This window comes from Lagopus leucura, unplaced genomic scaffold, assembly GCF_019238085.1.
Source record: "Lagopus leucura isolate 7727_CA_CO unplaced genomic scaffold, USGS_WTPT01 Super-Scaffold_100001, whole genome shotgun sequence".
Taxonomy (NCBI): Eukaryota; Metazoa; Chordata; class Aves; order Galliformes; family Phasianidae; genus Lagopus; species Lagopus leucura.
This window is the reverse complement of record NW_024962262.1, coordinates 7,636,871-7,650,229: the sequence shown is the minus strand read 5'-3', so window position 1 is coordinate 7,650,229 and position 13,359 is coordinate 7,636,871. Positions and strand designations below refer to the sequence as shown.

Sequence of the window (13,359 nt, the reverse complement as noted above, 5' to 3'; positions counted from 1 at the left end):
AAAACTACACAGTGCTGGGATTCAAGATATCAGTGTACTTATGCATACAGTTCATCATTTTCTAAAGCCAGTTTATTCATCTGGTATTTTTAGCAGAATCGTCAGAGGATCAAATCTATTCTCCAAAACAGAGTTTTGACAATTTTGTTACATTTTGCTAATAGTTTAACAGTTTTATGGATCTTCAGGACATTCTTGAGATTCTCCTAACAGGTAGAAGATGTGGATTTTATGACTTTTGTTTCCTGCATTCAGGTTGACTTATTAGGATCTGTATCATGGTGGCTTTTATGTTCTATTCTTTTTCCTTAGAATGATCTTCAAATAATAATTTTTCTTTTTTCTTAGAATTAGCTAACAATTTAATCCTTTCAATTATTTTTCTATAGTATGTCTTCAATTCTATTTTTATTGTTTCGTAACTTAGATCATGGAAGGAAGTTTATTTTATTTTCTTTTACACTTGACCTACAATTTGAATGAAGGAACTGGGGCTGTTAATCTGGGGAAGAGGAGGCTGAGGGGAGACCTTATTGCTCTCTTCAAATACCTGAAAGGTGATTGCAGCAAGAGTGGGGCTGGTCTCTTCTCACTGGTGACAGGTGACAGGACGAGGGGAAATGGCCTCAAGTTGCACCAGGGTAAGTTTAGGTTGGATATCAGAAAACAATTCTTTACAGAAAGGGTTGTGAAGCACTGGCATAGGCTGCCCAGGGAGGTGGTTGAGTCACCATTCCTGGACGTGTTCAAAAACCGTTTGCATGTGGTGCTCAGGGACACGATTTAGAAGAGGATTGTTAGCGGTAGGGTAGGATGGCTAGGTTGTGGTTGGACTTGATGACCTTTAAGGTTTTTTCCAACCTGAGCAGTTCTATGATTCTGTGATTCTATCATTGATAGAAGCATTAAATCTTTTTTGAAATATGCGTTAGATCCCATCTTTAGTTCGTTGGGTATTTTTTTGCCTCCCTTCACTTCATTTGAGTAAGACATGATTACCACATTCTGATAAGACGGGGAACTGATTGTAGGTATGTTTTTAGAAAAAATTAAGTTAGCATAGCATTCTCATAACACTTGTTCCCTTTTAGATACAACTATATGCATTTTCCATGACACTTGCAATAATGGAATCATAATCATACCAGAACAGAGTAGCTTTTTATCAAGTCAATAGTGCTTTAGTTGCAACAGTATCTTTGATGTGTGGTGCTCAAACGACCATGAAAACCAACTATCTACTTGGGTGGCCAGCCTTAAAAACAAACCAAATGGTGTTTTCAGAGGTCTCAAAGCTGTTGAAATCAAAGCTAAAGTGTTCATATATGCTGCAATCAAATCTAACTGTAATTTTATCACTGTTCTTTACTTATGAAAATGACAATCCTTGGGTAGAATTATAGGATGCTTTAGGTTGGAACAGATCCTTAAAGACAACTACTTCCAATCCATTTTCAATATTTAATACATGTTTGTATTTAAAAAAAAAACACAAACCTTTAACTTCATTTAAACAGAAATTACTTAACTATGGACACCTTACAGTTCATTGGGTATTTCAAAACATGTTTAAAGAACTGATTTAAAGATTATGACAATTTTGGTGATTACACTTTTTTTGAGAAAACTATAAAAGAGGTATTATTTGCTTAAACAAATTCATTGTAGTTTATCAAGGATTTATTGGGAAATAAATGCAATTTAAGTAACACATGGAGAATCAAATGAGGTAAATAAGTTTAACAGTTGTGCTTTGGACGTTTACTTAGTTTCTACACAATTTGCAAATCCAAATGATCTGTTAGGAATTTTCTGTCAATGTAAGGGTGAGGCAATTTGAAAATATTTCCATTTTCCTATCCTATAATATTTTTATAATGTCCTATAATGTTTTTATAAAATTCATTAAGATTTACATATAATTTTTAATCCTAACATATAGTTAAAGGCTTGAGGAGTTTTTATAATTCAAGTACTGTAGGCAGAATTTATCAAAGAGCCTAAAGGACAGAATAGTCATAAGTCATAACAGTCATACACAAACAGAATGTTTGACAGCAGTATGAAATCATTAAAGACATCTTACTAACTCAGTGTTTATTTGTATATATCACTGCATAGCAGATGAATGCTTTCAGTTGCTTTTTACTCTGTAATAAAAAAAAAATCATTTAAAAAAAAAACTATCCACTCCTTTTTCTTGTTCTTGTCCATTCTCTCTCATTTATCAGTTTGAATGTTATTAACAGTCTTAATTTTAAGACCACAAATAAGTTCCTATCAATTTTCCTATTGAGAGCTTTCAGGACTTGTTGTTTATTACACAGAATGCTTCCAAACACAGAAACATTTACACAGTGCTTGATATTCTGTCCCTGATGTGATGAGGAATTTCATAATTTTGAAAAATGCTTACAAAATAACTCTATGCATTTCTTATAATTGCTACCTAGGGAAAGTTTTGAGTTCTATCTGCTCTCCTGTTCAGAAGAAAAGTTATTTCCATAGGAGAGAGACTTCAGGGCCCACTAGTCAGAGTAACCAGTAATAAGTTTCAGTGCAACTCTGAAACTTTGTGATTTTATGGTACACACTATACAGCACCAAGAAAAGCAGTTTTTGTAAGTAATGGCTGTTCCACAGTTTCAAATCCTAGAAGAAAAATAGTGCTGTGCATTATGGGCATTATAAGTAAGATAGTTAATTTGCTAAGATAATCAAGTTTTTCACTCAATAACATTCTCAAAAGCAATCTTTGATTGCTTCCTAGAGTCTATCAACAGTTCTAATATGTAAATTAATTTTGTTCTACAGAAACAGAAGGAATCCCTAAGAAGAAAGTACATATCTCTTCTTTTAGTGATGATCTCTGGTCTGGAGCTCAAATCACAGTTTTTCTTCAACTTTCCCTAAATTAACTCCTTTCTTTGCTCGGATTTAATGTGGAGAATATTTATGGCAGCATTCCGGTATAGGAAGGAGAAATTGTACTAAAGTGCTATAAAAGACAAACTACACTGAGAATGGTCCAGTGAGAGGAAAGAAAAACTTCTATGTGTATCCCTTAACAAAATAGAGATATTTCTAATCTTATAAGACATGCTAATAAGAGGCCTAAAACAGACTTCTATAAGCAATAGTTAATCTGTCTACATAAAATAAGGGAAGCGGATGTGGATGAGATTCTTTTAGCTTATTTATTTATTTATTTTTAATTAAAGCATGCATAACCACAACAGTTTTTTTTTTTACTCAGATGTAAAAGATAAGAAATTTAGAAATTTTCAAAGCAAATTGGCTTGCAGGATGGACACCTGTCATATTACGCAGGAAACATACTTCAAAAAACTTCAAAAATCTCTCAGACCTCAAACTGCTAATGTATTCAGAAGTAAAGAAGAGTGATTATAAGTGATGTATATAGCTGCAGCACTTGAAAGTTACCTGGGTTGTGGTAGTGGTCTGGATCTTCCGTATCTCCTTTCCTGCTTCTTTACCATCATCAGATCTTTCTGTGTCTGATATTATACTTCCTGCATCAACATTAGGTACAGTTTTGCTACCAGAAGATTCTGTCTCAAGAGTTGTGGCAGTCATTTCAGCATATTCTAATCCTTTAGATGATGAAGCCAACTCCCTCTCAGAAATACTACTCATTCCATCTGAAGTTGTGTGAATCTTGAACTCCTTGTCCTCTATTATACTTGAAGTACATGTTATATCTACACTACCCGTCATATGTGCAAGTAATCCCAAATCATCATTTACACCAAGATGCATCTGTGTGTCTTGCACATTAGGAATGGAAATATGATTACTTGAAAGTTCAGGTAGAAGTTTCTCCTCCTGACTAGGTATTTTGTCAAAGAGAAACGAGGTACTGTTAGTAGAAGGTTCATCTTTCTCATCAGCCAGAGTTATTAATGGACCATTATCTTTTTCCTCATTCTTCTTAATAATACCTACACTTCCATGAACATTGTTTTGGAGCTTCTCAACAGCAGCACTATATACATTATCTAGAAGTGATTCAACTTCTACAAGCGCACCATTTTCTCCAGTTACTAGTGTCTCTGGTGATAAATCCATATCATCAAGTTTTACTTCAGTAGCTTCTACCTTTTCAGCTTTTATATCAACTAAAAGGTCATGAACTTCTACATGCACTCCTCCTCCTGGTCTCTCAGTACTTCCAAGTACATCATCAGACACCTTTGTAGCCATGAGCAAGTCCCTCGTATCAGTACTGACAGGGTAATCTGTTTCACTTTCTGGACTTTGGCTTTGTGAAAGGTCTTCTATCTCTCGGATTTCCATTCCACCTTTTGCTCCTGTTGTCTGAGATGAAAGACCTGAGATAGTGCTTACATTACCCTTCTTCCCCTTTTTTATGTTTTCTTCCTCTTGCCTTTGATACTCTTCATACATTTTTGCGAGGTACTCCTTGTGAGCCTCATATGTGACCTTAAGAAAGAAGAGATTATGTGGATGAATACATGCTGTATCACACCGGACAAAAATTAACAAGAATCTTACAAACGCCACCTTGACATGTATGGAGATAGCCACCAGATGGCACCAAATCACTTTAAATCTTAATACATTACTAGTCACTGTGCGGGAGTTACCAGCATATAAAAACGTCCAGTCGTTTCTTACCTTGGAATGAGCTATAGAAAGAGTATCCACCCACACTCTCCAGCCTCCCCATTCATATTTTATTGCATGATACAAGAGAATACGGAATATGTTGTAAACCATCTCAGTGATCTTCTGCTCTTCAGAATTCTTAGGGTTAATGTATCCCAGAGAAAACATCCAGTCCTGCCACACTGAACACTGAAGTAAACATCTAAAGTGAAATAATTAGGTCAAAATATATCCAAAGAAAGCTTCTTTATTTTAATATTATGATGGTTAAAACAGGAGAAAAGTAACATGGTGCATCTACTCTGAAAGTAATTCCAATGGTAAGAGAAAACCTAGAAAATACATCAGGGTCAATAAAAATTTAAATTATGTTCATAAAAGAATAACCAAATGCTATTTATTTGGGATAAGGAAAAGCTACCACAGACATATTACATTAATTTTTATAGATTCCATTTAAACTGTAGAGTATACAACTCTACATATAATACAACAGATTGCTATTACTCACGAGTGAAGGAAGAGAAAATACTGTCCATAGTGACATACCTTCTGTTTTCACGGCTATTACTAAAGAGTTTTATCATATCAGACAAGAATAAACGTCGAACTTCCATCAGCTCTGCACTTGGTGTGGAGTTTTTTAACAGTGTTGCCACCACCTTAAGAATCACTTTGAAAGAATAAATTAGTTACAATCACACATTTTAAAAAAATTTGGTTTAAAAACAAAATAAATTAACATAAAATTAATTGCAATTATATTTCAGCAACGAATGTAAACAGAAACTGAAACCCAAGCACACTTGATAGATGCTAATTAATTATTTGTGCTTCATGTGCCACATCCTTTCAAAGAAAATAAAATATCAAGGTAATATCTTTATTGTTTAAAAATAATATATAGTTCTTACTTGGATTCTGTATTTTCACTGTAGAATCTGGTTCTGGATGGGGTTTATGAACAACTTGAGTGCATACTTGTTCCGTCAAAATCTAAAACACAGAAGTTTATCGTTTTTAATTAAATGCTACAGCATATCTTTTTATTATTATTTTTTAAGGTCACCATTTATCATAGCCACATCTCAACTTCATATCCAAAATCTTGGGAAAATATTTTTATTCTTCAAGAACAGAATCAAGCTGATGTTTTATTAGATAGCTCAATAAATATCCAAGGTGTTTTAAAGAGATACACTATGAAAAATGTAATCTCTGTGCTGTGCTTCATGTTTGACTTGAAATGTTATTTCTCAAAGAAAGACAAAGCATATTAGCAATGCAAAGAGAACTGCCTAAGATGCTATTCCAATGCTCACACTTTGCCTTAATCTCTTCAAAATTTCTAGCACCTTAAAGCCTTTAACACCTGACCACTGGAGATAAAATGGTAGAGTTTTTTTTGCTTGAAACACTTGCAAATTCCTAATGAAGTAATTCCTTTTTACAGAATACCTATTGTCAGATTGTATTTACTGTTGTTTGGACTGTGGGTATGTATTTGTTACAGTAAGCAAAATCACCATATTTGTCTCAGTTCAAAGATACACCAAATGTGTACAGCAACTCTAATATACGAACTGCAACACAGGTGTTGAATAAATACATCAGCTACATTTAAGAAAATCTCTAGTAAAATGTTTTATACTGAACAAAGATTATGGAAGTTTTCACAACCAGCATTAAAAGTGAAGCCGACTGATTAAATTTTGCTGTGAGCCAAAAGTAGCTTTCCTATAAATTTCAACTGCAGAAACTGACTTAATGCTATTTAATCAGAAAGCTGGTGAAATCAATAACTTATTCAGGTTTAAGATCCATTAATGGTGGGACATGTTAAAAATGCAAGAGTATTTCATTAACAAGTTTACTTTTGTTTAGTTAAGATACTCTGTGTATATACTGAATGTGAGATAAATCTAAACCAACAATCAACCCTCCCATTACTGCTCTCAAAACATATTTTTTCCAAGAACTGAAATCAGAACAGATACATTATCTCTGCAGCAGCAATAAATGATAATAATAAACTAGAGTGAGTTTCTAGCAGTAAGTAGATTATCTAAGCATTTCTGCCATGTTAACTTGGTATTACTTTTGTAAATCTTTTAAATCTTGTAAATCTTGTAAATCTTGTAAATCTTGTAAATCTTTACTTTTGTGGATGCCCCGTCCTTGGACGTCCTGGGACGTGTTCTTGGACGTGTTCAAGGCCAGGTTGGACGGGGTCCTGGGCAACCTGATCTAAATGTGTATGTTTGGTGGCCCTGCCAGGCAGGGGGGTTGGAACTACATGATCCTTGAGGTCCCTTCCAACCCGGGTGATTCTGTGATTCTGATTCTGTAAATCTGTGGTAGGGTTCTGAAAGAGTGAAAATACTCATCACCCTTCAGAAAACTTCACTTCTGATTTTAATGCTGCTGTAAGAAACATGTCAAAATTAGGAATTCTCAGAAATGGAATGAAGATTTCAGAAATAAAGAACAAGAGACAAGAGTCAAAATTTGCCTGGGGAGAACACTGAGCAACATGATAAACTTTAAAGTTAGCTGTGCCTTGAGCAGAAACTTAATCTAGGCGACCTCCAGAAGTTCCTTCCAAGCTAATTTTTCTATTCTGCTAATTTAAAAGAATATCATTTGAACATAAAAAGATTTTAATAAATAATATTTTTTAAGAAAACTGCATTTTCTAAAAATATCCTTCATTCATAACCTTCCTATTCACTGATCAAAAATTCTTACATGAGCACTATATAACCAAAGATATTTTCTTATATTCCTTCCATATCCAAACCTAATATTTCTTGAAAATGGGTTTTGTTTTCCTCAGCTGGGAGAGAGGAGTAGTCGTATACTACATTACATAGGAATAGCCATGTTATTTGACATAATCACAAAGACAGATCAGTCTCCCGTTTCACAAATTGTCCATGAAAAATTAATTAGACTGTATTGAGGCAAAACCACACATGTTTTGCACCAGGCTACCTGTCACTACGTATGCAACTCTGCTTTGAAGAGTAAGCTAAAAGTTTCATGGTGTTAATGCTGGATTTCCAAGAAACATATTTAAGCAACTATATAAACAAAACATATGATTAAATGATTTTACTGGTAATTCATATTTATCTTGAAGCATACTCTTAGCTCATTCATTAATCAATAATCAAACTAATACCATCTGTAAACACAGTATCTTTGAGTGGGTTTTTACATATTGATGTTTAATATAGAATGCAAATGCTTGCTTGTAAGAGAATATTGAAAATAACTACAACAGTCCAGGGGTAAATCTTCTGTACTGCTGTGGTCCTGTGGCTCTGCCCTAACTATAAGCTAACATAACTGAAAACTTAAGCTTTGAAGTGCCTTTGAGTTGCAATTAGTCACTCATGCATCTTCCCATTTCTCAAAGAACTTTAATCTGCTAAATGCAGATTGAAAACAAGTGTGTATAGATGGATTCACAGCATTATTACAACATTATCAGAAATGTATTAAATTAGGTGATATCAAAGTGTGAGTGAAAACAGAGACTGAAGTCAATAAGGTCAAATAGTATGCTCAAAAATCATAAAATTCAAGACAAATACTTGTGTACATGAACTGAACGCATTTAGGTACTGCTTTTATGAAGTTCCTTTTCTTAATCCCTTAACTTGGAGCAAAAAGTTGCTTTTTCAAAATGACTGAAATTTAACCATACCACCTCAATATTCTCAACTGAGCATGTTCATGTGACTTTTCAGATTGTATGTTTAAAGATACTACTTCTCTCTGGGGTCTTTTTTGTATTTGGTTTTGTTTATTTTCTTTTAACCACAGTTGTAAAATCCAACAAATTAGCATATTACTTATAGATCATGTTGTGTAAAAACTAATATTAACTTGGAAGTAAATCAATGATTCACATATTAACAATCTAACTGGGAATTTGGAGGATATACAACTTGGGGTTCAATTCCTTCACACAGACAGGTTCAGCAAATTTGGTAAGAGCACATTTAGATCTTTTCACTATGAAATTTACAGTGTCATCTGTTAAAATACTTTTTACAAATCAAATTGTCTAACTGCGTCATAGGACCAAGATTTGATAGGATTATTCTTGCTCTATCTGTTCGGATTTTATGAAGTCCAAAGACTGTATCTTGAAAATCAGCTGCAGATATAAAATCACACAAGGAAAATACAAAAAAGAGGGCTGTGCTACTTCTGAAGATGACAGATGAAACATGGTAGGAAAAACGATGGAGATGAATGCTTTTTTAATTGGTTTCCTAAGGGCGAGATGATCTTCTAGAAACTGGGGAAGGTAAGAGGCTATCATTACAGATACTGGAAGAACATCCAGAGAGACTTAAGTTGCCAAGCCACAGCAGAGTAAGCTTACTAAGCCAGAGAAGTCACCTGATGTGTACAACAAAAAATACATGGGCATATGTGTATGTCATTGGTATACAGATGATGACCAAGCATTTACAAACATAGCAGAAATTTGTCTACATGACACAGATTCAGAATTCCAAATACAAGCACTCATCAAGTATTCCTACAGAATTCTATCTTTTCAGGAACCAATCCTCAGTATCCACTACATTTTTCTGTCTGAAAGAAAAAAAAAAAACACACTTTCTTTTTCCCAGTGAAAAAATCCTGAGAATAGAATCTTTGCAATTTTTAAGTTATCATTTTATGAAAAAGAACTGAAGGTTTGACAGTATGCATTTGAAGGCATACAGAAATGGTTTTGGAACAATAATGTATAAGCTAAAATGTTTACCATTAAGACTTATGTCTCTGTGAGAAACTGGTGGATATTTAAATGCTTATAAGTCACATTTACTTTTCTCAGATAGTATCTTTGTTCAGCTATCATTTTACTACTAGTTGAAAAAGAAAAACAGCAATTTTCGAAAGAAAAAAGTTTCAGCATAGAAGAACAGGTCTCTGGTCCTTTTTTTTTTTTCTTTTTTAGTGATCAACATTTAAGTATTAGGTTCTATTGTATTGCCATATTGCCCTGTGTAAAACTATAAAGTTTTATAAACAACATGTGAAAAGTATGACATTTCCAAAAAATAGTCAAAACACAGAATCATAGAATCACAAAGGTTGGAAAAGACCTCCAAGATTATCCAGTCCAACCGTCCAACTATTACCAGTGTTTCTGAGTAAACCTTGTCTTGTCTGTTAGTACAGCATCTAAACGTTTCTTGAACATCCACAGGGATGGTGACTCCATCACACAGCCCAATGCAGCGCCTGACTGCTCTTTTGATGAAGAAAGTTTTCCTAATATCAAACCTGAATCCCCCTTGCTTAACTTGAGGCTATTCCCTCTCATCCTATCAGCAGTTATGTGGGAGAAGAGGCTGACCCTTCCCCCCACCCCACCACCAACGGAACCTCCCTTCAGCTGGCTGTATAGAGTGCTAAGGTTTCCCCTCAGCCTCCTCTTCTCCAGACTGAACAACCCCAGATCCATCAGCTGCTCCTCATAAGCCCTGTGCTCCAGACCCCTCACCAGCTTTGTTGCCCTTCTCTGGACACATTCCAGGGCCTCAATGTTTTTCATGTAGTGAGGGGCCCGAAACTGAACACAGTACTCCAGGTGCAGCCTCAACAGAGCTGAGTACAGATGGAGGATCACTTCCCTGCTCCTGCTGGCAACACTATTTCTGATACAAGCCAGGATGCCATTGGCCTCCTTGGCCACCTGAGCACACTGCTAACTCCTGTTTAGCTGAATGTGGCAAAATTCTGAGCAAAAGTGATCTTTCTTAAAACTTCTATCTAAAATTTTCTCAGATGTCTTGCAAATCAGAATATTTCAAAGCACAAAGAGTATTAAAAGGTTATATAAAAAATTAATTAAGCCATAAATTTTATCATAGAGATTAAAATCTATATGTTTAATAATTTGTACCTCATAAAGCGTATTATATGTTGTAACGGTCACTGTATTTGTATGCAGCATCAACCTTTCTCCAAGAAGAGTGAAAAGACTGTGAGTATGCATGATTTCAACCTTTCGTCTGGAAGAGAAAATAAAAATATGCCAGCTATGTCTAAGATATTAAAGTAAATGCAAAAAAACGAAAGCTAAATGTTTTCACGTTGTACTGAAGAGTTTTATAGCCAGTTATTCTGTAAATATTATGAATGAAACATAATTTACGATCTTTCCCAATACAAATGCTATTGCAGGAATATACAAATGCTATTGCAGTAATACACAAAGGTTCTCAGCAAGAAATTGTGTATTTACAATATGCTTTTGTGTTAAAAAAAATGGCCCAGAATTCTCATACACCATAATCCTAAAGAAGTATGAAATTCATAGTGATTGAGGTGAATTTTATAGTCAGGACCAAGAAAAAATATCATCTTAAAAAGTTGAAAAGAAAGCAGCTCACATCAGTGAATTCCATCTGTCCTAAAAACTAGTATTGTTTAACGAAATACAGCATCATAAATAGAATACTTACTGTATATTTCATCATTATATTTATCTACTACTATAAAAATACAAAACAAAAATAATTATTCAGATTAATTAGTAATGAAAGTATCATAACAATATAAAAGAAAATACACCGAAGTTTCCCAATTGTTCATTCCAAAGTTAACAAAGTCCCTTTTCCTGATTACTGATCATAACACCACAGGCTTAAATTACACAGATTTGTCTTAGAACTTTTGAAAGTAATACTTTACTTTTCAAACATCCATAAGAGAAAGTGGCAACATCTTATAACAGTGTGTACTTTTCTGCACACTGAAGAGAGAGTTATCATGGAATCATTTGAGTTGGAAGGGACCTTTAAAGGTCATCAAGTCCAACAGCTCAGTAATGAACAAGGACAGTTACAACTAGATCAGGTTGCTTAGAGTTCATGAGTTATAAGAAAAACTACATGTTCTTGTGACTATGTGGTAGTGCATGGAAGACATTTCAGAACAAGTATATCTAATCATTGCAGAAAAAAACATGTTGAACAGCATATATAACACAGGCTAATACACTGTGTATCTATAATTTGCTGTATTTGAGATTATATATATTTTCAAATAAAATACTATAAATGTAAAAGCACATATAACTCTGTTTTAGGAAGTAGATTAAAAAAAAAAAACACAAGTAAATGACTATCACTGTTTTCAGTGATGAAGTAGGAAAAGTCAAGGAGGCAGAGAAGAAGAAGAACAGGATTTTCCCTCCTTCAAAGGCTAGGCAAAGTAAGCTATCACCATAGATGACAAAGAAAAATCAAATAATTTCACTAATCTCCCAGCACATCACTAGTCACTTCTCCAGGCAATCAATTACTTTCACTCTGTAGCTTAATCTGCACAGAATATCCATGAATGGTAATTGTTTTTTCATGTATACATTGGTTATTAACCTTGTATTGTTTCAGGTTTCATACATTATAACATCTCTTTATGCAATTATGCTTTAGAATATTAAAATAGAATTGCAACAGAATGCCTGCTTCCTGTAATATGAAATAAATTTATACGTAGTTTATAATTTTATGTGGTTTACATTTTTATAATTTCTTAGAATATCCTGTATTTGACCACAGCTTTATATAACAATGCATATGAAGATGTGCACAAATAGGCACATTTCACAGGCATTAGCTGTGAGATCTGAAAATGGAGAGGATTTTTACATGCTGAAGTTGACCATAAAGTGAACAATTACCAATAACCCAGAGGTTGCGTTGTTTTTTTTTTTCCTAAATGAAAGTAACAGAATATTCAAAGATATCTTGGAAGATGCGGAACATACAAATGGATTTCAATGAAAAATAAGTTATTTAACTTAAACTCTAGTTTGCTAGATATGTTATAAATGAATTAAACAAATGTACTTATTTGGAAAAAGGCCTCAAATCACATCTTCAACTGGTGTACCTTACTTAATCCAACTTCAATTAATTTCAGTGATTTTCAGTAAGTTCTAATGTTAGAAAAGTCCTTTGAGATTCTTGAGTGGTCTAAGAATTTGCTTTATCAATTCCCAGAACACTACTTGGCTTGCTCAATCCCAAAAGAAAATCCCATTTGTGAGTGCGTTCTCAGTTAACCAGCTCTCAATTATGGTGTCATACTTTACTGACCTTACTGAGACAAGTGTGTCTAGCAATACTGCACTCTGGCTGATCTCAAAGCTTCTTTTCTTACTATGGTTTTATATGATGAAGTCTGCTGTGAAAAGCACTGGTAATTTCCATCCTACATACTGGAATATTTTAATACAATGGAGAAAGTGAGCAGCCGCAGGCTACACAGTACTGTATTACAAAGTACTTTTTAATTCTTTTATCTTCAAATGAAGAAAAATGAGACTCAGTACACCTATTTTGTAACACTGGCTCATTTTAAATGTGACTATTTCTTCCTTCTTTTAGTGCAGAGGCATGTTCTTATGTGCTTTTTTTTTTTCTATTGATCATCTATTTATCTTGTTTACTTTCCTTTCTGAACATTTCCCAGTGGAATAACTTATTCCATTTCATCTTTCCCATCAGTGTGAAGCTATTTTTAAAAGTACTGCCCTGACACATGTATTGCAATCACATTGAAAATCTCAGTCGCAAATTTTTGATGACACTCACATATTTCCTATTACCTTTAACTGAACATATAATTTGTTAAAATATATTTTCAGAAAATGTTTTTAAATAATTT

At 33.9% G+C, this 13,359-nt stretch overlaps 1 protein-coding gene across 1 annotated transcript in view; it reads right to left on the bottom strand.

Moving 5' to 3' along the window:
- Positions 1-13,359, bottom strand: part of NBEA (neurobeachin) — a 466,212-nt gene that overhangs the window by 318,533 nt on the left and 134,320 nt on the right. The window contains exons 18-22 of the mRNA XM_042868525.1: positions 10,586-10,694; positions 5,565-5,646; positions 5,200-5,323; positions 4,660-4,852; positions 3,445-4,464 (exon numbers count right to left, since the gene is read on the bottom strand). Of these exons, the coding sequence (XP_042724459.1) occupies positions 3,445-4,464; positions 4,660-4,852; positions 5,200-5,323; positions 5,565-5,646; positions 10,586-10,694 (1,528 nt within the window). The remainder of the gene's footprint in view (positions 1-3,444; positions 4,465-4,659; positions 4,853-5,199; positions 5,324-5,564; positions 5,647-10,585; positions 10,695-13,359) is intronic.